At 44.8% G+C, this 25226-nt stretch overlaps 1 protein-coding gene across 4 annotated transcripts in view; it reads right to left on the reverse strand.

Moving 5' to 3' along the window:
• The window catches only part of NRF1 (nuclear respiratory factor 1), a 687565-nt gene that overhangs the window by 274337 nt on the left and 388002 nt on the right, over positions 1–25226 (reverse strand). For 3 of the 4 annotated variants that reach the window (XM_085653631.1, XM_085653635.1, XM_085653633.1), the window contains exon 8: positions 20360–20461. The exons of the other annotated variant lie outside the window; for it this stretch is intronic. In XM_085653631.1, coding sequence (XP_085509757.1) covers positions 20360–20461 — 102 coding nt within the window. The remainder of the gene's footprint in view (positions 1–20359; positions 20462–25226) is intronic. 4 annotated transcript variants of the gene reach the window in all.

A 25226-nucleotide genomic window follows, 5' to 3' on the forward strand; every position in this document is an offset into this window, starting at 1 on the left:
GAGAACAGCTGGGCTGTGGGTCTGATTGGCAGGCCCACAGCCACATCTAAGTCAAAAACCAGTGAAGCAAAAGCAAAAAGTGGGGGTGAACAAAGAAAGCAGACCCTACTCTCCTACAGGGACCAGTTGGGCATTGCTGTGCCAGCACAACTAGGAGCAGGCCGAATGATGCATGCCACCTTTGGGTGGGTGAGGACACTTGCTTCTGTACCGCTAATAATTTAGGTGACTATCAACATTCTGAACCTCTAATTGGATGTCTGGAAAGCAGATTTCAGAACAGTATATCTTGTTATTTTATCTTGTTTGTTCAAACACATTGCTGTCATGTTTGTCTGCACCAGAATAGAGCTAGATTTGAATAATGGAAGAAAGGGATGAGATTTAAGTGCCCAACTTGCAGCTCCAAAAGATCTATATGATAAGCCAACCAGGTTCCCTGGACTTGAAGGTGATCCAGGTGTGTTCTCCATACTGATAGTGAGGCATCAGACAGTTGGTTTTGTAATACCCTTCAACAAGTTCTCTTGTTGGCACAACCAAGGAAAGGACTGAATTGCTGCTCGGGGTAATGTTAGATTTCCCAGCGGCCAGAGAGCTACCACCATTGTTCTTCTTAGTATTACAATGTTGAGATTGGAAAATACGATAGCTATGCACACCCTGATGTATTCACGCATAGCAGCAGCAGTACCAATAAATGCAATATCAATGCACGCTGTAACTATGCACGCACAATAATGAAAATACCAGTAAATCCAAAGTCGATGTACACTAACTCAAGCTCGCATATTGACATCAATATCAGTGAATGCAATGTTGATGTAACCACTGTACGTATAATAATGAGAATGTTGGTAAATATATCAATGGCAGCCATGTTACACATACACACACACTCGTTTATTGCTGTCCTCCCCATCAATCCAAAGTCAGATATACGTTGTCAGACAGCCCCTGCAACAAAAAAACTACCGATTGACAGGCAACAGATGGGATTACATTTAGCCGAAATAAAAATAAATAAAAAAAGACGCACACAGGGAAAACCCTGATCGATCTCACAGATAGGTAATCACACCACAAACAGGACCGAGGAGATTAGCCCCAATAAAACACGCTTGGCAAAGGTTCGCGTTCCAAAAATACCACAAAGTTAGATGCCACATGTAGTAAGGAACACTCAGCCAATCAGGACCCCTACATACACACCGAACAAGGTGATAATGCGCTCACCACACTAGACACCTGGACACGGACACACACACGCACACACACACACACACACACATGCCCACACCAGCTCTACCCAAGGTCGAGAGCCATCTGTGTCCTCCTTATCAGATGTTTTTTCTTCTATGATGCTTTTCAAATAATGTTTAAGTGTTTTATTAAACCCACAAAATGCATGCATGTGCAGCTAAAACTTCTGCACTCAATGTCTTCAGACAGGCGGCTCTTGATACTCTCCTAGCAGCTGCGTTTAATTAAACCAACTTGTTCCTGTTTTGCCAAACGCTCATCTTTTTTTCATTTATTTAAGGTAAAATCATATTCGAGCAACAGCTTGAAAAGTCTCCTCCTTCAGATATTCAACGCCTCAAACACTGCTTACACATTACCCAGACCTAGAGGTCTAGCACCTAGGGGAAGCTCAACCCAAACAAAATAGAATTTCCATTATTTGCAAAGAACAAACACAGAGTACAAACCTGGTACAATGACGCGAACCTTAACAGCTTTGAACCAAAACTCTAAGCGAATGCCAAATCACTGATACACCCTGGCCCACAACCTCCACCACAAGGAACACATTGCCAGAAACAAATGTTCCCTGATATCAGCCGTCTCTGTCAAAGTCAAGCCTTTTCTTCCAGAATGCGACTTCAGAGCTGCTATTTAAGACCTTGTACACTTGCATATACATAGCTTCCCAGACTCCATACTGGCATCCCTTGGGGCCATCCTAGACAGCACCATGTCTCATCCAGGTCCTGAAGAAATAAGATAGCATTGCCCTCAAACTAATGGAACTCAATTGGCTTCCCTTGCCAGCCCATACATGTTCAAAATCAGATGCATCATTTACAAAGCCATAAACTTGCTGATCGTACATAAGGGCATCGGCGTATGGATATCCTCTCAGGGGATAAGCTGTGCCATACATATGGATTAGTTACTTACCTGTAATCCTAGTTCTCTTCCAGGGGTATCCTCATCAAAGTCATAAGCACTAGAATATTCCCGCCTTTGCGCGGGATCCCGGAAACACAATCATATGTGATAAACATATATGCATCTCCACATAAATAATAAAAAAGCAAATGCAGCCTTTCATAAGTAGAGCTGAATAATGGTGTAAGGACTCTCCTGTATATAAATCAATAATATAACCAATATAAATAATATATCATAAAAAACAGGGAAGAAACAAAAGCAAATCATGTTTTAACGCTGTTTTAATTCTTTGCATTAGCACAAACACCTCAGATAGGACTGAAAGCATTGTCAACTGACAGGCTGCATTGCAGAAAACCACAGCCTAGAAAGGCTAGAAAGCTAACGCTTAGCAACATAGAAAAACTGGCACCGTGCCTTTAAGGCAGCCATGACCCCTAGCTTCCCATCATGCCTCAGGGGTGACAGTTAGGTCAGTTGTTCTTTGCGGTGACACAAAGCCATAACACAAAGAGTTGACAATTCCTTTAAAAATAAGGATCCTTTGCCTGGGGAGGCGGGCGGGTTGCTTATGACTTTGATGAGGATACCCCTGGAAGAGAATTAGGATTACAGGTAAGTAACTAATCCTTCTCTTCCAGGGGATCCTCATCAATAGTCATAAGCACTAGAATAGAATAGCGAGCCTCACCTCATCCACTGCGGGCAAAGGAAAAAGCATAATTAACAATCAAGCTCAGACAACTAAACTTGATAATTCAGACATTTCTGTTATCTGAACAGATTCCTCAAGGAGGCCTGGCCTACTTGAGTATCCGCCCTGGAGTCGGATTCAAGACAATAATGCCTTGTGAAAGTATGCACAGATCTCCAGGTTGCTGCCTTGCAAATTTCTGCCATCGGAACATCATGCAAGAAAGCTACTGTAGCTGCTTTTCCCCTAGTGGAGTGTGCTTTAGGTGACAACAATAGGGGGCTTATTTGCCAGCTGGTATGCAAATTTTATACAGGACACTATCCATCTGGAAATGGATCCCTTGGAAGCTGGAAAACTTGTCCTCATGGAACCATAATTTAAGAACAATTGGTCTGATTTTCTTATGACCTTAGTTCCCTCTAGGTAGAATTTAAGCACTCTCTTAAGGTCTAAGGAATGGAGTGACCTTTCCGCAGGAGTTGCGGGATTGGGGAAAAAAGGATGGCAAAGAAATTGCCTGATTAATATGAAAATCAGATACAACTTTCGGCAGAAAAACAGGGCGAGTCCTTAATACTACTCTGTTGTGGTGAAAAATAGTATATGGCTCTTTGGAAGACAGTGCTTGGATTTCGCTTACTCTTCGCGCGGAGGTAATCGCGACTAAGAAAGCGGTCTTCAATGTCAAATGCTGCAGCGAGGCTTTATGGATGGGCTCAAAAGGAGGACCCATCAACTTAGAAAGGACCAAATTCAACTCACAAGGAGGAGAAGGAGGCCGAACAGGCGGATACACTTTCTTCAACCCCTGTAGGAAATCCTTGACCACCTGTAGTTGAAAAAGGAAGGCTGGCTTGGAGACTTTCTATAGGCCGTAATAGCCGCTAAATGTACTCTGATCGATGAATACTTCAACCCTGATTTAGCGAAGTACAGGAGGTAAGGAAGAATAACCTCCTCCTGCCCTGTGGTTGGATTAAAGTTATTACGAGTGCACCACAGGTAGAATCGCTTCCACTTAAAGGAATACGAAGCTCTTGTGGAAGGTCTCTTTGCTTCCTTTAGTATATGCATACAATCCTGCGGTAAGTTCAAATGTCCATATTGCAGGACCTCAGGTGCCATGCTGCCAAGTTCAGTGAGGGGAGGTCGGGATGTAGGATCTTCCCATCCATCTTGGTCAGCAGATCCGACATGCAAGGGACCCTCTTGTGGGGGTGCACCGACAGCTGTAATAGGTCCGGGTACCACCATTGTCGAGGCCAGTCCGGGGCTATGAGGATCATTGACATGTTGGACCGGATGAGCTTGGACACCACCTTCGGAATCAGAGGTAGGGGAGGAAAGGCGTATGCAAATATTCCGGACCAATCCATCAAAAGAGCATTCCCCTTCGTCCGTGGACGGTGGAACCTGGAGGCGAAGGCGTGGCATTTTTTGTTTAGATCGTCTGCAAACAGATCTATGGAAGGCTGACCCCACTGATGGAAAATTTCTGGCACCACTTCGTCGTTTAGCACCCAGTCTGGCTGATCTTCGAAGTGCCGGCTGAGTGCGTCCGCTCGCACAGTTCGCTCTCCTGGAAGGTGTACCGCTGTGACGGAAAGGCCTCGGGCTAGAAGCCAATGCCATATCTTTTGAGCCTCCAGGGAGAGAGGGCGAGAGCGCGTACCACCCTGTTTGTTGAGGTAATACATGGTGGTCGTGTTGTCTGTTTGGATGAGGACTGAGTTGGACATGATCGAGGGCTGAAAAGCTTTCAGGGCTAGATGGACTGCCCGCAGCTCTAACACGTTTATGTGGTAGGATTGTTCTTTGACGGACCACCGCCCCTGCATTTGTAGGTAATCCATGTGCGCCCCCCATCCTTGAAGCGATGCACCCGTTACCAAGGACTGGGTAGGAACAGGTTGATGGAAGGTGACTCCCAGTACGAGGTTCCGTGGACGAGTCCACCACAGAACAGACACTTGCTGCTTGCGAAAGTACAATCCGGTCTTCCCAGAAACCGGTTGCCTGGTGCCACTTGTCCTCCATGTCCTGCTGTAGAGGTCTCATCCTCAGCCTCGCGTTGGGAATGAGGAATATGCAAGAAGCCATTGATCCCAATAGGGACGCTACTTGCCGGACCGTCGGGCGATTGGTCTGGAGAAGAACTTGGCACTTCTGCCGAATTGATAAAAGTCTCTGTTCCGAAGGAAATGCTTTTCCTAGGTTTGTATCTAGGACAAAGCTCAGGTAATGGATCACCTGTGTAGGCTGGCGAACTGACTTTTCCATATTCACGTGCAGGCCTAGCCTGCGGAGTAGAGTTAGGCACACTTGAAAGTCGATCTTTACCTGTTGAGGAGATGACACTTTCAAGAGCCAATCGTCCAAGTAAGGATATACGAACAGACCTCGTCTGTGTAGAGCTGCTGCTACCACCGCCATGCACTTGGTAAAGACTCGTTGGGCAGATTTTAGTCCGAAGGGCAACACTCTGAACTGGTAGTGACTGTTACCGAGCACAAATCACAGGAATTTGCGATGACGGGGAGTTACAGGAATGTGGAAATACGCATCCTGGAGATCCACTGAACACATCCAGTCCCCTGCTTGTTCAGCGACCGCAAGTTCAGGATTGGTCTGAACTTGTGCTCCTGATCTCTTTTTGGCACAAGGAAGTACCTGGAGTACACTCCCTTTCCTCGCTGCGAGATGGGAACCTTCTCTATGGCCTTGTTGTAGTAATTTTAGCTGGTGAGGACGAGATCATTTAGGAGGAATGTCCTTTGGAGACACACGGAAACGTAGTGCGTAACCATTGCGCAATATACTGAGCACCCAACGATCCTTTGTTATGTTGCACCACTCTTTCAGATGTTGTGAAACACTTCCTCCCACTGGAGTGGGCAACGGCGTAAGAGGAAGCTCTGGCTCATTGTTTTCCTGTTGGTCGAGTGGTGGAGGAGGACTGTTGTTGGCTACCCCCTCTACCTCTGCTAGACTTTCGACCCTGAAATTGCGATCTTCCTTGGTTCTTGCTTTGGGACCACTGAGGGGTTTGAACCCTCTGTTGGTATCCCTTGTGCTGGCTGGGCCTGTACCTTCGTCAGAATTCCTTTTTCTTTTCTAGCCCCACCGCCTTCAAAGTGTCCAACTCGGCTTTCATTCAAGCCATCTCTTCATCTGTGTAGGAGCCAAACAATGAAGAACCCGAAAAAGGAAGGTTAAGGATCCTCTGCTGAGCACCCGGTTTAAGAGCTGTAAGTCTTAACCAGGCAGACCTTCTTGCGCAAATTCCATGCGCATACAAATGCGCTGATAGTGTGGCACCATCCGCTGCAGTGCTAATCATCTGATTAGCTACCAAGGAACCCTCCGTAATGATTTCTTCAAAGTCTTTCTGATCCTCCTTTGGTAACTTCTCTTTGAACCAATCCAAAGAGTCCCATAGGGATCTGTCGTATCGACCTAATAAGGCCGCTGCACTGGAGACTTTGAGTGAATAAGCTGACGAGCCACAAACCTTTCGTCCCCAAGAGTCCTGGGACTTACGTGCCGCTGCGACTATCACGGAATCCGCAGGTGGATCCGTTTTCAAGAACACCGGGTCTACATCAGCAGGCTTGTACTTCTTTTGAATTCTGGCCGGTAAAGCTTTAATCGCTGAGGGGGTTAGAAAAATTTCCATTCCTGGTTCCAGAAGTCCGGGAACCAGAGGCAGCAACGGACGCGAAGCAGATCTTTGGTGCAGCGTCTCGAAGATCACTGTTGTTGTGACCAGAGGGGTGGACATTGCAATGTTCAGTTTCTGAGCCCCTCTCTGCAGCACATCAGGATAGGTGTTAATGTCATCTATCGGAGACACTCTTGACTGAGGGCTGTCCGATAGGGTAGGCGAATAGTCCCTCTTAGAGGAGTGGGTGGAGGAAGAGGACCATGAGGGAGACCTCCTTCTGCGGTGATATGACGTAGAAGGCCTGCGTTCCTTAGATCTTCCTTTACGGTGGTGGCGTACCTGCGAAGGCGATCTATCCACCTCCTGTACTAATCTTTGTAGAGGGGATCTGTGGATAGAGCTTGTGTATTCTTCCTCCCTTCTCGATGCTCCCGCCGGAGTCTTACTCCAGTGATGTACTGGTAAAAGCCATCTTGGAGACAGATGTATAGAAGGGGAGGTCCTCTGATGCGACAGGGATCTCTGTTGCGATCTCCTCGCATGTTCTGGAGACGCAGATGGAGAATGTGGACGTCTCGAGGAGTGAGAAGAAGAGTGTCTCGATGCTGATTCATTCACTAAGACTACTTAACCTTCGTCAGATCTATGCGATGGTGGTCTCGACGTCGAGCGTATATCCCGCTGCGACTGAGCCCTCCTCGACATCGATCGAGATCTTCTTCTAGTCGTCGAGGCTCGACCAGGTTGTAGGAGCGGTTTCGGCGTCGACTGTCGTTTCTTAGGCGTTAAATGTGTCGCCGGCGAATGGCGCCTTGACGACGGCAGAATACTTCTTCGTCTTGACGTCGAGCGATGTGGACTCGACGGCGCCAAAGGACTTCCTCTCCTCGACGCCGGTCGTCAGTGGGATGACGACAGTGGAGGGCTGCTAGCTCTCGACGCCGAGCGACGTTGGAGGGCTTCTGGTCTTTGACGTCAAACGTCGCCGGGATGACGGCAGAGGACTTCTCGTTCTCGACGCCGATCACCGCCTGGTCTGCGACGGCAGAGAATTCTCTCCCCTCCACGTCGAATGTCGTCTATGTGACGGCGACGGAGGGTTATCAGCTCTCGACGTCGAACATCTAACCGACGTCGACGGAAATCTGCTGGCTCTCGACGCAGATTGTCGCCGGGTTGACGACGGCGGAGGGCTTTGGCTCTTCGAAGCCAATCGTCGCTGTGATGCGGGCGGTGGCTTGGAACTCCGACGCTGATCGCCGCCGGGTTGACGACGGCGGAGGCTGTCGAATTCTTGACGTCGAATGCAGTGACGTACCTTTATGCCTGTGTTCTCTCGACGGCGAGCCCGCCGTCGACGGTCTTTTCTTCTATGTATGTCCCTCCGGTGGCTGGATTCTCAGCGCCGAGCCCGACGCGGAGGGTCTAGAAGAGGATCTGGGCCTCTTGGAGCCTTTTCTTACCAGAGACCTGCCTCTGGAAGCCTTTTCTGCCAATCCATAAAGACGTATCCGCTCTCGGTCTTTTAATGTTCTTTTTGAGAGAGATTGGCAATGAGGGCAAGTCTTGGGGACATGGTCCTTAGGCAGGCAAAGAATACAGACTGAGTGAGAGTCTGACCTGGCCGCCTTTTTTCCACAAGAAGGGCAGGGATCAAAAAGGGATGGGATTTTGAGTGGTAAAAAATGCCAAAAATAGTCAGAAAAAGCAAACACCTTACTTGACAGGATGAAAGACGTCGAAGTAAGATAAAATCTTTCTGAAAAAGGTAGATTATTTCTGAATAAAACCAGAAAAGAGTGGAGGTGTGTAACCAGGGTCCTGACTGAAGGAGCCGGAAAGAACAACTGACCTAACTGTCACCCTTGAGGCATGATGGGAAGCTAGGGGTCATGGCTGCCTTAAAGGGACGGTGCCAGTTTTTCTATGTTGCTAACAGTTAGCTTTCTAGCCTTTCTAGGCTGTGGTTTTCTGCAATGCAGCCTGTGATCTGACAATGCTTTCAGTCTGAGGTGTTTGTGCAAATGCAAAGCATTAAAACAGTGTTCAAACATGATTTGCTTTTGTTTCTTTCCTGTTTTTTATGATATATTATTTATATTGGTTATATTATTGATTATATACATGGGAGTCCTTGCAGCATTATTCAGCTCTACTTTTGAAAGACTGCACTTGCTTTTTTATTATATATATATATATATATATATAGATGCATATATGTTTATCACATATATGATTGTGTTTCCGGGGTCCCGCGCAAAGGCGGGAATATTCTAGTGCTTATGACTTTGATGAGGATCCCCTGGAAGAGAACTACCTAACACAACCAGCACAACTGCTTATCTTACAGATAAGCTCACCATCTCTGGAGGTTCTCAGCACACCCGCAAACTGCAAACTAAGAAGAGTAAAGAAAGAAAAAACAAGAAAGAAGCCTTTTCCATATATGCCTCCAGGATCTGGAAAAACATCTCCATATCCATTAGGGCTACCTCAACACAGCTCTATTTTAGGAAGTAGTTAAAGATTCACTTTTTTAAAGAACACTACATCACAATGCAATAATAGTCCATGGCTCCACTTCTTCTATTAGTCGCAGACATTAAGCTTGCCTTTGGGTATGCACAGCGCTCTGCTGAATTCTGGGTAACTTTGTGCTAAAAGAATACCATATATAAATTCATCACCAAAGTGGTTTCATGTGAAGACGAGCATGAGGAACAAGGTAAATGCAAGACGCCATCGACCACAGAAGAGATTAGTTCCAACATGATGACTGACTGATGCAATGTTTTTTTTAAAGTGCAACATTTCAGACTAATCAATTAAAGTCTACCTCCAGAAGAATACACTCTTGCTTTCTGGGTGTGTAAGCTCTGAGGGAGCGGATGAACTGACTCAATTGGGTGTGGACTAGGCCTGATTGACTGACCGACCCAATCGTTTGAGAATGTGGACTGTTGGATCATAATGATGTGAAGCCTGCTGAGGATTTGAGGGGTTAATGAGCCAATCTTCTAAATAGATATGTACAAATAAACTCTTCTCAGATATGCTACCATCATGGTTATGCATTTTGATAAAGTTTTAGATGCCAATTTCTGGACCACAAGGCAGGACATTGTACTAGCATGGATCACTGCCTGATAAGAATCTTAAGAACTTTTATAAAGTTGAAGCAGGCATCATGAAGATCTGTGGCTCACATCCTTCCTTAGAGAGAGATGGTGATGTGGGTAGATTTCACATAACCCCAATATTCTCAACAATTTTACTTTATCCATTTGTTTGCAGTCTTCAAGGATAGAATCAAGGTGCACTTTTAATATTGATTTTCTCACATAAGCATGACCCTCTTTCATGGATGCACGGTTCTTTGAAGCCACCATAAAGCGGTCGTCTGTTCAGCACAAAAGTGGGTCTTCCTTTCAAGTAAGGTGAAAAACAGTTCTCCGACAGGGTAAGGAGATTAAGAAGTTAAGAAACACAGCCTGATGTAGGTATCCAGTAACACTGATAAATGAGAGCTTTACTGACGGAGAGCGAGACCGGCAAAACTGCAACTTCAGAGAACTGACCCTTCCTGTGGAAAGGGCACTCGTGCTAGTCCAGCGTGTAATTAGGGGTAAAGGTGCACACATTTCTGGTATAAAATAAGCAGTCATCACTGCAATCATCTTGGTAAAACCTTGAACAACCTGAGGTGGGCAGGACCTTGTTAATCAAAATGCACTTTCTTGAACATTTATTTTTCTACTCTCCACCTGCTGAACTTTTTACAATCAATTTATTTTCATAGAAAGTCTTATTAGTACAGTCATATGGGGAAGGGAACTACCTCAGGATCTTTCTCTAGAAACTTTATACTTCAACACTTAAGGATGGAGTGACTCGGACAAATTTAACTCTACCCACTTACACCCTCAAGGGAAACATTTTGATTTTTTTGTTTCCTTGTATGTTCTGTGATGGGAATTATGAACCGCTTACCTTCTCACATCTGTCAGGCACTCCAAAACATGAGCCTCAAAAAGTTACTTATCTGTAACCCAATTTATCTTTGGTGGGGAATCTTCATCATAGTCCTATGCACTGATTAGTCTTGCCCATGTGCAGGATCCCTGGAGCACTAAAATATATATTACACAGTGGTGGTCACCATCCACTGTGTAGTTCTAGTGGGGCCAAGGGTTCTAAATGGAGAGCTTTTTTTATTTTGCTAATAACTTTGGTGCCATTGGAAAGTATCAGGGTGATCTGTCAAGCGGCGGAGAGAAAAAGGAGGGTGAGGCAGTCCAAAACAATTTCCATGGGGAATATTGAACAGCCTACAGATAAAACAGCTGAACAGAATAAAACTAAGTTTGAAGGGACCCTAGCTCTTTACCCTGAAAGTGTGCTTTATGTGATTTGGTGCAACTCAGTTTAGTAGTTTTGGAAAAATGAGGGTTAAAGATTTGTTAGCTGGGCAGTTCTGCATGCAGGAGCCCTGTGGGAACGCACATTAAAAAAGACATACTGCTTTCTGATTGGTTGAGAGGTATTGGTCCCTCCCCCTCCCACGTCAGCTGTTTTGCTCCTGTGGGTTCAAAATGCTCCAGTGGGAGCTCGATTTTTAATTGGCTGGCCGCAACCTGAACGAAAATGTTGCGGCCCGCATTACAGGACTCGGGACTCCATCCATGTGTCCTGATAATAAAAAATAAAAGTAGGTTTATGGGGCGGGGGGGGTGGGGGGGAATTGGGTACCCTTGATCACCATATAGACAGATCCCAGAGGGACCATCCACGGAAATACATTTAAAAGTTGTTTTTTTTTTTTTTAAATTGTTGGGGAGCCGCAATCCTGCAGGAGTTTGCCCTGGCCCCTAGACTCCTGCTGGAGTATCATGGCAGCCAGCATGGCCCCCCTGGACTCCCAAGGGATCAGAAAGCAAATTAAATTGGCAAAAAAGATGGGGTGTTGGCAGTGGCATAGCTAGACCTCTGGCCTCCTATGGCTGCCACACGAGAGAGCAGGGGGGCCTGGTGCTGGATATTCTTATGTATGCCGCCCACAGACCGCTGCAGTTAAGAGTGGGGGAAGGGCGGGTGCTGGCTATTGTATGCATTTGCCGCCCCGCGATGGCCACAGGTAAGAGAGGGGGAGAAGCCCCCAAAACGTGTGCTGCCCTAGCCCCCCCCCCTTGCTACACCCCTGGGTGTTGGTGTCTGCTGGGGAGGGTTGGCCGTCCGGAAGTTGGGATGGAGGGGGTTGGGCGCAAACGTTGCGCGCAGCCTAATCCCATGCGTGGCCGCCCAGGGGGTGCTGAACTCCACCAGTTATAGTTAACTCAAGTAACTATAACTTGTTCCCTTGCCATGTTCTGCTTATGGCCACAGACTGCATCGCTCATAACATGTTCAATGGCATCACTGATAACACTGGGCATAATGGGGGCACAAGCTCTAGTTAGTTCAGTAAACTAGAACAGGTAAATCCCTGTTTTTTAGTTTAAAATGTTACATTTTGGCTGACATTTTCACCTAAGTGTAAAGTCACTTTAAAGTTTGTTCAATATATTAATATGCTCCGGTATTCTATGTGTGGCCCAACTATTCAGTGCTTACGACTATTGAGGAGGATCCCCTAGAAGGGACGTTTCTTTACAATTTCGTTAAATGTCGGACAGCTCTGCACAAAGGGCTAGAAATTCATGAAGTACATGCGCAGACTCAATCACTCCAACAGCGGATTGGAAGATTATCATTGATTTTATACATAGCAGAATTATCTCTGCATTGCAATAGGTGGGAACTGGCAGCCTTCTCCCACTGTGCATCCATGAATGTTGTGTGTTGGCCAGACAAACTGCAGCAATGCCTGACCTTGTTTATGGTCTCTTTACAAACAAGCCACTGCTTATAGGGCTAGGTCAATGGTAATTCTACCCATTTGGGATCATTACAAATGAATCTGAAGCTGTGCAGAGAATTTTGGAAAAAATCAAGACAGGACAAGAAATAGCCATAGCTATTTAGTAGGACACATGTAACTTAAGTAGGAGATAAATCTACTGAGCCAGTCTTCGAATTATACAGTGTATGTGTTAATTGTCCATTCCAGAACTTTCTTCGAGCTCCAGAGGATGAATAACCATATTTCAGACAAATAGCCAAGGTGCCACAATGATAAAGGAGATGAATGAACTCATATAATTAGATCTTGAAGAAAGTTAGAACTTTCCTGAATCGCTGATTATTTGCATCACTGCAGGATTCAAGAAAAGAGCTCAAATCCTCAGGAGACTATGCTGGACTGCCTAGTTAGAATGACTGCAGAATCTATGCAGATTGCTCATTAATCCCAGAACCCATCTGTATTTTTTAGGTTAAGCCTAATATACAACAAATCTCTCTGGTTGCAAAAGGCCTATTGCCAGCTTACCAAGATCTTACAGTGGGATAAAAGCTTGTACACATTGCTTACGAATAATTGTCTTTATTGTTGCTTACTTGTTAATCATTGGATTACCTTGTACATCGTCCATCTGTTTCTCCCCTGGAGCTTACCTCTTTACTTATGCTCTTGTACTGCTCACACATTCAGAAATACCCATTTAATTTCGTTTAAGCACACCATGAGAGTGCAAGTTTTTTCCAACTTTCTCACTCGTGTGTTTCTTTCCCCGAAGCTCTACATGTTAATCTGTCGTATATATGGTCAAAATGCTCGAGGAACAATCACACTGGCAAAGTTACAGACAACAAGGTCACTGGAGACATTTCCTCAGCGTCCTTTAGGCAACTGGAGTGTAGGAGACGCATTATACATTTACTCAACGAGGAAGTACTTACTAATTAGCCAGTAGAAAGTACTCCACTTGGGTAGAAGTGCTGCACAAAAACGATGACCTCTCCTTGGATAGTTAAGCAGGGCAGGATTGATTCTGGCAAAATTCTCATTTCACAGAATTTAAACCTCAATAGGAAGTATTTACAGATGTAAACAAAACAGGTGCCGAGTTGAAGCTCAACTTCTGTGAAGTACTAATCATCCTAACTTACTGTGAGAAGTTTAACACAACTACTATACCTCGGCACTCTCCAATAGTTGTTTCACTATTGTTAATAGTGTAACACATATATAATTCAAAACCAATGTGACTGCTCATAGGAATCCAATTAACTAAATTCTGCAAAATTCTATTTAATGCTTACATCTATTGGGGACATTTCCAGGGAATACGCATTTTTGATGGGAGGATTAATACTGGACACATCCTACCCTAATACATCTTCCCCTGAGTTACAATCGTAACGAAACACGTGTCGGCTGTTTTCATCATTGCCAACAGGAAGGCTTTATGAACACTACCTTCGTGGACCAACAAGCAATATTGAAATTTTTGTAAAATAATACATGTCCTTGTTTCTTTAATAAAAAAATAATAATAATGAAACATGGTCATTTGACATTAAATAGAATTTTGCAGAAACAAGTTGATTGAATTGGTTTCCTGTGAGCAGTCACATTGGCTTTGAATTATAAATGTGTTACACAATTAACAATAGTGAAACAACTATTGGAGAGAGCCAAGGTATAGTAGTTGTGTTAAGCTTTGCACAAGAAGTTCTTGGGAATTTCTGTGAGGTGACACCCGTGGTAGTGGGGTGTTTTTGTTACCTTGAGGAGCACCAGAACTGTTGTTCTCATACTGATAAGTTTAGACAATACAGTACTTGGAATTGATGTGCTATCCTATGTACCACCACTACCTCCTTTGTCTCTCATTACTGTGAGGAGTTATCTGGAATCTGTGTTGATGGTATTTGGATCTTTGCATTTGTTAATTGCAATATCTCATGTAGTGACTATGACAAGGGGGTTATTTCTTATCATCCGCTACTCCGAGCAGAGTCCATGGTTCTCCCTTTTAAATGCCTTAAGTAATGCTCAAAATCTACAGCAACACATATACAGGCACGCATACACCCACTCACAGACCCATATAACCATTAACACATCCACTCAGAGACCCACTCAGGCCCTCACAGACCCACTCACAGGCCCAGAAAGGCATTCACACATCCACTCTCAAAGGTTATAGGTTACAGTTCGGAAATACAATTTTCAAAAGATTTAGAAATTCAGTGAAAAACCCAAAGGTTACCGGGACATTATAGTTAGGAAATAAAACATTAAGAAACCTTAGAAATTCACTGAAAAAAACAAAGGTTAAAGGGATGTTATGGTTGGGCTCAGATTTCACTCATAGAAAACCACTGAAATTCAGCAGTTCTAGTTACTATAACTCACGTCCCCGCAATGCATGACTAATGACCTCACATATTATATGACTCATGACATAGACAGTGACATCTCAAACACCCTCCACAACTACTCGCGCCAAAAAAAAAACCTTCACAACTACCCAGTCACACATCCTTCACAACTACCCAGTCACACATCCTTCACAACTACCCAGTCACACATCCTTCACAACCACCCAGTCACACACCAATACAGCCACTCACACACCCACTCACAGACCCACAAAACCACACAGCCACTCATACACCCACTCGCAAACCCACACAGCCACTCACAGACCAATAAAACCACTAACAAACAACTCAGCCCACACAGCCACTCCTACACCCACTGACAGACCCATAAAACCACTCAGACCGACAAAACCACACGCAAACCCACAAAACCACTCCCACACTGCCACTCACACAGCCACTCTCACACACAGTCACTCACACAGCCACTCAAACACCCACACACATGCAGTGATACACTTAAAGAAATTACAATAGCATATGTCTGTATTAAATGTGTTTTAGTATTGAATGTTTACTTCCGGTTGGTAAAGGATCTGTGAATCCATATAAAGAATTAAAAGATAGACTTGGTGCATTGCATTGATACAAAGACTACACAAGTTACCTTACTTTTATTTTTTTGTTTTGAAATATACAAGAATGATTGTGTGATTAAAATGAATTTATAAACTTGTGAAAATGTATATTAGTAAATTGAATTTAAGGTTCAAACTTTATATTTAAAACAGAATGAAATTCACTAAAACCAAAGGTTACATGGATGTTAATTAGAAATAGTATTAAAACCCTTAAAAAATTCCATGAAAAAAACAAAGGTTGCAGAAACTTTCTAGTTCAGAACAGATTTTACACACAAAACCATAGAAATTCAGCAGTTTTAGTTATCTAAGCTAACTAAAACGTATACCCCTGTAATGCATTTCCCAGGGTCCCCGTTGATGCCAGCTTTCAAAGAACCGGCATTTCAGGATTTGGGGGTTGCAAAGAGGTTGAGATCCAGCCTGCCCTACTGAGAGAAGATTTTGTTGAGTATTTTCCAATCCAGTTCCCACGCATGGCAAGAGGTCCTCAGTTGCAGAGAATGTCCGCTATTTGGTTCTGCTTTCTCTGGACATGTTCTGCTTGCAGGTGCACTCTGTGGCGGATGGACCATTTCCAGATGCTCTGTGCCTCCTGGGACAGGAGATGTGATTGTTTATTGCTCTGATTGTTGGTTTAGTGCATATTGCTCGTATTATCTGTTCGGATGAGCACCGCACAATCTTATGCTTGGAAGGAAAGCCTGCAAGGCTAGGTGCACAGCCTTGAGCATGAGCAGATTGCTATGGAAATGCTGATGAGACATTTGCCACCTGCCACTGATCTGCTGGTCTTTAAGGTACAATCCCCATCCATCTAGGGAGGCGTAGGTGGTGATGATCAGTGGAGAAGCTGGACTTAGGAACACAAAGCCGCCTGACAGATTTGCTTGTCACGTCCACAAGGATAGGGCTTTGACCATGGACTGAGTGACTTTGATTAAGTCGTTGAAAGACCCCTCTGCCTGCAGCCATTGTCTCTCAAGTTCTTCTTGGAGCCGACGCATCCGTAGACGATAGAATAGAACTCGAGGGATGCATGATGACATTATTCCTCGAAGGGACTTGCAGAGGCAAGTACCAATTTTGCTAAGGACATTAGCTTTATTTGCCTCTCTCAAGTGGGGTACGCTTTGATGAGTGGCTTTGAGCATTGCTCCCAAGAACTTTGTGTTTCTTGCGAGGTAGAGAACTGACTTTTCCAGATTCACTGTGAGGCCCAGATCGCTGAATAGGGATGTGCAGGCGGCTGTGGTTTTCTGTGCAGCCTGATTTGAAGGTGCCTTGACTAACCAATCGTCTAAATACAGTAAAACATGGGGTTTGTTTTTCCTCAAAAAGGCTCGCTGCCACAAGTGCCAGACACTTTGTGAATATTCGAGGAGCAGACTACAGGCCAAAAGGAAGAAACCTGAACTGATAATGGCTGACTGATACTTTGAATCTTAGGAATTTCCTGTGTGATGGTTGGATGGAGATGTGCAAATATAAATCCTGGAGGTCTAGGGTAGACAATCTCCCTTGTAAGGAATAGCAGATTCTCCTGCAATGTTACCATGCGGAATGACTTTTTTGAGATGAGTGTTGAGACTTCAGGTCTAGAATTGGTTGCTATTCCTTTAACTTCTTGCGGACCAAGAAGAAACGGGAATAGAAGATGATGTTGTTTCGGAATGGATGTTTGAGGTGGGGTTTGTGGTGGCAGCTGGATAAATTCCGCTGTGTGGCCAAACTGAACAAAATCATGTCTCGCCAGTGTTGAATATAGTGGGGTATTCTTTCTCCTAGCCTGAAAGGGGAGAAAAGGTGAGTAGCCGAAACCTGTAGCGGTCATTGGCGGACAGTGTCTTTTCCCTGGTGTCCTGCTTTGGGCTACTGTAGGCAGTTTGTGGTGGCTGTTGTGAGTAATGGTGACAAAACAGCTGAGAGGCAGATGAATATGAGTGCCTCAAAAGGGCAATTTCCGATACTGAAGTGTGCCTAGTGATTTAGCTGTGCCAGGGTCTATTTTTGTTGTTTGTAGGGCGTCATCAGTATGCTTGCCGATAAGGGCTACGCCATCAAAGGGCATATCCAAGATCTTGTTTTGGAGGTAGCTTTGGACCACCCCTGCCTCCTTAACACAGCAGCTCCTGCAACTTGCCTGAATGCAGTAGTGACAATGTCCATGGCACAATCTCTCACCTCTGATGTGTGCGCTCTTTCCTGTAGAACATTTTTGGCCTCCGTTTTAATATCCTATGGGATTTGGTACAGATATGGAGCAATATTGGACCCCCATTTGGCGATCATATTGTTCGAGAACCACCAGGGAATTTGCTGCCCTTACCGTAAGCGCTAACACAGATGTAAAACAGCTTACCAAAATTATCAAGACACCTACCCTCCTTTTCCAGAGGCGCTGGAATTGGCAATGAGGAATTATTACATCTGAGCTGGGCTACCTGAGGGATAACTGAATCAGGCTGACAAGTGAGACATGCAGTCGCATCCTCTGTAGACTTGTACTTTTTATCCAAGCACGGAAGAACTGCAGTCCCCATGGTCGGATTCTTCATTACTTTTAAGCCATCCTCTCATATGTAGCTTACAATGTACATAACTCTCACACTCTTACGAAAGGGCTGCTTGAAATCATACAGAAAGCAGTCAGTCTGCATAATGGGCATGGGCAGCCTGAACTTTTTTGCTGCTCTTTCAAGCAGGTTATGGAATACTCCATTGTCTTCAGGTGGGGAATCCGCTGGAGTTGGTGATTGAGATGATGGTGTAGGCAGTAGATAATCATCCCATTTTGTGTGGGGTTTGTGGAGCTCCGCCTCTTCTCCATCATCGAATGTAACTGTCTTGCAGGAGAACGGTTTGTCGAGTAGGTCTTAACGACGTAGGCAGTAACAATGGTTCATGCTGTAAGGTAGAAGACTGCCCAGATGGAGATCTTATAGGTGATGAAGCCTGAACAGTAGTAGATGAAGTTGGTGTAAAATGCTTTTTGTAATCAGAGGATAAAATGCAGGTTTGTAACCAATGAAGAAGGCAGACATTTCCTTTAGGTATTTTTGGTGGTATTGGTCTTCAGGGGCATAATATCCTTGCTCCTCAAATTCACCCTCATCGTAGTCGTTGTCCTGGCACTTGACATGCATCTCGGTTGGTTGTGCGCAGCCCCAAAGGGCCACTCCTCATCCAAATGTTGTTCTTCCAACAAGTGGACTGACAGTAATGGTGTTACCTTTCTTGGAGAGGTATGTGCAGGAGTTAAGTGTGTTATTGTGTCTTGTTTTTTTTTTCATTTTTCCTCTCGTCAACAAAGATGGCAGCAATAAAGTTGAACGAGCAGTGTCTTCTGTCGATTGGAGAGACTTCATCAACAATGGGGGAGAAATCGTCAACGGAGGAACCGTGTTTACGGTTATCGATGACGATGTCCGAGTAATCTTCAGCGTCAACGGTCTAGGGGTATGGGTCGTCGTCGATAAAGACGAGGTCATAGTCAGCGTGGAAATGGTGATTGAGGTAGCTGTCAGATGCTACCGTCTATATCTTCTTCGTCAAAGGCGCAGACGAGATTTTTGTCAACGGAGAAACACTTCTCAATGATCTGTAGATGGAGCAGTGGACTGTTTCTTTTAGGAATGAGAGACTTTAAGAGGTGGTATAAGCAGTTCAGACCTAGCTTTTTCAGACCCTTTTGAGGAGACAGATGGTTCCTGTTTCTTCTTTCTCCTTTTGACTAGAAGAAACCTCGCCTTCCCGAGGAGATTTTGATGAATGGGCCCTCGGTAAGATCCACAAGTGGTCTTTTCTTAGGCTTCTTTAGGCTGCTCCAGAGAAGAGTGCAAATGAGATCCTCTTTTGCCACCTTCTTGAGGAGGCTAAAGAGTCCTCACTGTCATCACATACCAGCTCCTTCTGTGTTTTAAGTCTTTGGAGCCATATCAGCAGCCTCTCTTGACAGTCCTTCAGAGATTTTGTAGTGAAGGTATAATATACCTTATATTCTTCAGCCTTATTCTCTGGATATATGCAACAGTTACAGTCCTGATGAGGTTCATCAGGATGAAGCCTTCTCTTACCGCAGGTAGAACAGGCCATGAGAAGACTTCTTTACTTTATCTGAAATGATGAATCCATATTTGAATTCAAGAAATACAGACAAACTGGTATTAATGATAAATCTGTATATCCGAGGAAAAAAGGTTTGGAATTCCTTTGAATAGTTTTGAACAGGTATAACTGAGCAGAACAGCTCAGTGAAGACTCCCTAGCACGACGTGAGGTAGAAAATCTGAGGGACTGGAGCTTCTCACAGGAGTGTTCTATAGGGCAGGGCATGCAGACTGGTTCAAAGCTAAGTTTGTTCTCTTTTTTATAAATGCCTGATATGTTCCAAAACTGAAGGGCCTAGTGCCAATGTTTAACATTGCATTGCTATTATAAGGTGCCGTGGGGGTCCCCATCCCGACGGCAGGGAATGGATAAAGCAGGAATGGTTCAAGCATGTAAATCTATAAAAGTTCCAATACTGGAGTAATTTACATAAATAAACTTCCTAAATTAAATATTTATAGGATGAAAATATCCTTCCAACATACAAAAAAACTAATTTGCAAAACAGAATGACTGTCTGCATTTGTTTGATGTAGCCATTTCCCAAGGAATAATATATCCCATAGGACATATTAATAACTAAGCTTAGTAGATATGCCAGTTCCAATAGGGTTCAAAAGGACAAATCTGCAGGCAAATCAATCCCATCGCATCACTTCGCAGAGATGAAGTGTAGCAGAAAAGAGCGATCTAAACTGTTTCACTGTACAAAAAATTAATGTTTTTAGTGGAGACCACAACCCACATCTAATATAATGCCAATTAAACAATAAGTGTGCTGGCGCAGTGATGCCAGCTTACCTCCCCGTCCGTTACAGTAGAATAATTGACTTGTGCAACAGTAACTGTGGTAGGCAGCTCAGAGGCATCAGCAAGTGTGGCAACTGTAGCACCCGTGCCAACCTAAAACAAAAGACGAAAAAGTATGTAAAAATATTAGACAATGCACACATTAAATTCCCGTACGCAGCCAATACATTCTTTGGATTTCTTTTTGCAGATAGTACAAAAACCTAACCCTCAAGACTGTAGTACTCTTAGTCCTTAATCTCTTCACTCCTTTTCCTTTACATTTATCTGATTTCCCAATTGCCACAAAGCTGGATCAAATGCTTTGGCGCATCAAACGGACATAAAAATGTGCATTTGAGATTTCTCCTGGTCCAAGGCCTCTTGCTAATACATGAAATCATTCAGGGACCCCGTCAGTTCTAGCCCTGCAGCTACTAGATGGATTTCTATTAAGACAGAATAAACGGAAAGTGGGTAGGCTGTAGAAAGAAAAGGGATAAGTTGCTAATGGTAAAGACCATACTTCCTAAAGTACACCTAGGCCCCTTACAGAACTCCTCCAATGCAAAATTACTTGCAGAAAGCATGGGTGCCCAATCTCATCATGTTAATCAGAATCTGCCTGGAAAAGGTCAATGCGGTCCTAAAGAGAAGCACACGGCTGCTACTAGAGAGAAAGACTATATGCCTTCAATGGAACTTAGGAATTGAAGAACAAGATAACTCTTTGGCATTGCTTGCTCTGGCAGATGTTCTATTTAATCACAGTTTTCTAATCTTTAGAATAATCTCCAAGTGCCAGACTAGATCCACAATTGCTCCCGCGTGTCGGCACATTGGCACAAGACTCCACGATAATTTGCGCTGCATCTGAACTGATGGAGTGGAGCCACATATAGGCACCACCTCTGCATGTCGAAGTCAGTTTCTATCTTTGTCCTCTTCCATACCTTTGGACGCTCATCAATCGTGACAAATCTAAGGTGACAATGTGCTGAAAAGTACTTTGGGACCTTCTTAAAATATGCATTTGTCTACTCCACAGAACAGGGATGGGCGGGCCGCGAGGAATCCCCAGTTAGAATGCCCACAACAGAGAGTGGCCTAACGTAAGTAACGTATCCTTCCGATGGACACTTCTAACTGCAGATTTCTCACCCTTAAAACAGAAACCTAAGAAGTGCCCCCCAAAAGGTGGAGTGTCGGAGGAGTGGACTCAAGCCAAAAGGTCCCGCAAAAGTGAGCAGAGAAAAGGACAGTGTGGACCCGAGTAGGTAGTAGTGCTCTGTGATCGTGTGCACAGGCGTCCATGTTGAGGCCTGACATATCCAAGACAGGAACACCCCTCCCCAACACTGTTGGGGCAGGCTTCGCCCTTGTGCAGTGGGCCCGTAGAACCACAAGGGGCTTTTAAGTCAAGAGTATCCACCTTGACTTCGTTCATTTATGTCTCACCATTCCCTTCTTGGCACCAGCAAACCCCAAAGAGCTGATCACCTACACCAGCCGGTCTTAGCTTGCTGAGGACCCCACTCCCCCAACTCACTACTGGAATTCAGGGACTCAAAGTGAGTCATTGCTGGAAACCGGGGAACCCGGGTTATGCAATTTCTACTATTTTATCCTCAGAACGAGATAGAAACACATGTCAAATGCACACAAATATTTTATATGATTCACAAATCAATATAGAAAATAATACAGAAAAACCAACATTTAATTTTCAAATGGGAAAGTGAGCTTTTCTAACTTTGATTTTTAATTCTAGATTCTAGCATATCACGGTATTTTTTTCTCCTAATACTTGCTCTATTTTTATCAGTGCATCAATTGAGGCGACCCATTGTCCATACTACATTAGGTTTGCTGTACGTGTGCTACTCCCATGAATCAACTTACATTTTAACTCCCACTTTCAAATGCCTTCACATTTACATAACTTTTTAAATGTTACTTCATTTATATCAAATTTATTAATATGCAATTATATAATTTTCTAAAGAGTTGCAGCCCCCCCCCCCCCCCCCCACCCACCCAATAGGCGTTGCAGCCCTTTGTGCTCTCAATTTAAAAGCTCAGGGCTCTCCTAGGATAATGCAGGTGGAGATTCTCCTCTCTGAGGAATATGGCAGAGTTAAAAACGCAAGGGGGAGTGGTGTGATTCAACCTTAGGCTGAAAAGCTGCCCAGGTCCTCAGCACCAGTTTGCAAGGAAAGAAGGTGATACAGAGGCTACAACAACAATGTCTGAAATTCCCCGATGCGGTGCTGAGAAGTGATCACAATAAGAAACACTGTTTTGATGGTCAGGAGTCATAGAAAACAACTATTTATGAGCTCAAACTGTGTACACCTCAGAAATGTGAGGACCAAGTTGAGGTCCCACAGAGGCATGATGAAGGGCTTTGGCAGAAACATGTGCGTCAAACATTCCAGGAAACCCATAACCGGTGATTTGAGAATGGAAGGTTGGTCAGGCAAAAACAGAAATGGCAGAAGGTCCGTCATAAAACCTTTAACAGTGCCCATTCAAATTTCTTGCTGTTCTTAAACCAGGCCATAGGCTTTTCCCAGAATCCCAAATAGATCAAATTGGCTGAGGGATGTCTGGCCGCTAGGATGACATCCACCACTTCAGATGGCTAATCAAAACTACTCTGGAGCTACTCCTCAATCTTCTGGCAAGGAAGTTCTAGATGGTGGACACTCTGGTAAAGGACCATGTTCTGTTGCAGAGACAGGAGTTCCTCCGGAACGGGTGGTCTAATCGGAAGTCAAGTTCTCCCGCTCAAGTAACTGGGGTACCAAACTCTCAAGTCCCAATTCAAGAGAACTTGGGACCAGTCCATCCTGACCTCCTTCTAAACCAGAGGTAGGAGATGTAGCAGTGAAAATGTATAGCGAAGGCCTGTGTTCCACAACAGGCATAATGCGTGTCCTAGAGATCTCAATGTCGAAAACTCCAGCGTGCAATAGTCTCAACAATGCACATTCTCAGCAATATTGAAAAGATCCAGCAAGTTTACACTCCATAGATCAAAGATGTCCTATGCCACCTCAATAAAAATACTTCATTCATAGTCCGCCAGCCAACATCTACTTAAGTCTTTTGTTCTGGGGCTCTGTGATCCTGTCTGGTGACATACCATTACGAAGATTCCTTGTTGATACAGCCACCTTCAAAGGTGCAGGGCCTCCCGGAACAAAATCCAGGATACCACACTGCCCAGGCTGTGGATGTGTCACAGAGGTCGCACTGTGACACATCCCCTCTGTTTGGGGGGGGGGGGGGGGGGGGATAGTGGGAAAGGAATTTGGGTTAGCCCGGTTAGTGGAGGCCTGTACTACCCGGCTCCAAGGAGTAGGGTGTTTTGTTAGACAAGGTCACAGAGATGAGGTCTGTAGTGACATGCTGAACAAGTTACTTGTGTAACAATATATCTGTAAGAGACATTAGTTTGTGATAGATTCCTTACCTTAGAATATCCCCAGGCATCAGACTGGATCCGGAAATGTTTCGTCAGCAGTACCCCTGCGTGTCGGTAGGTGTTGTCGTATGGCTCCTCGTACGTCGCTGGCATCGTAGCCGCCGAGATGACGTCGTCAGAGCTACTTAGATGCGCCCATGCGCACTGACATCAGTTCTGTACACAACCTTTTTGCGCCAGTAGCGCAGAGCCATGCCAGAGACCGACTACTGGTGCAATAGTACTAGAGTCCTGAAAGGGATGACCTGAACCCTAGAGAACAGTTCGCAGAACGGGGAGGACGGGCGGGCGGTAAGGAATCTATCACTAACTAATGTCTCTTACAGATAGATCGTTACACAAGTAAGTAACTTGTGCATCTGAAAGAGACACGTTAGTGATTATTTCAGATGCACAAGTTACTTACTTGTGTAACGATCTATCTGAAAGAGACATTAGTTAGTGATAGATTCCTTAACTTAGAATACATAACCCAAGCAATACCAACCCGGGTGGCGGGTCTGCGGAGTGAGATTACGCCAGAAAGTCACGGAGAACAGAACGGCCCATGGAGCCGTCTCTCTGGACCGGACTGTCAAGGCAGTAGTGCTTAGTGAAAGTATGCTACGAGGCACAAGTAGCCGCCTGACAGATGTCTTGCAGGGGGACACCGCGTCCCAATGCTGTGGTAGCCGCTGGTGCCCAGGTAGAATGGGCACACAGCCCAACCAGAGGTTCCTTTTTAGCCAGACAGTAACAGGCTTTAATGCACAAGACAACCTATCGGGAGATAGTTCGCTTGTGCACAACCCGGCCTTTCTTGGCGCCCACGTAGCCAACAGAGAGATGGTCATCCACCCGGAACTGTTGTGTGCGGTTGAGATAAAACGAGAGCACACGTTTTGGGTCCAGACGGTGGAGCCTCTCCTTCTCTTGAAGGGTGCGGCGGCAGAAAGAAAGTGGGCAGAGTTACAGTTTGCCCGAAATGAAAGGCAGAGAGTACTTTTGGTAGAAAGGAGGGATGCGGTCGAAGCACAACCTTGTCCGGATGAATCGCCAGGTAAGGAGGTTTGCAGGAAAGAGCCTGGAGCTTACTCACAGCGGAGGTGATGGCCACCAGGAAGACAGTTTTCAAAGTCAATAACCACAAAGGACAGTTATGAAGAGGCTCAAATGGAGCGCACATCAGATATGTGAGAACCAGGTTCAAGTCCCATTGAGGCATCACAAAAGGAACAGGAGGGAAAAGGGGAGTAATGCCTTTGAAAAATCTATTGACAACTGGGGACTTGAAGAGGGCCGATCAAGCAACCTAAGAAAGGCTGAAAGAGCTGAGAGGTAGCCCTTGATAGTGCCCAAAGCAGAGCCCTGCTGGGCCAAAGAAAGGAGGAACAATAGGACCTCAGAAAG

The sequence above is a fragment of the Triturus cristatus genome, chromosome 4_1, assembly GCF_964204655.1.
Source record: "Triturus cristatus chromosome 4_1, aTriCri1.1, whole genome shotgun sequence".
Taxonomy (NCBI): domain Eukaryota; kingdom Metazoa; phylum Chordata; class Amphibia; order Caudata; family Salamandridae; genus Triturus; species Triturus cristatus.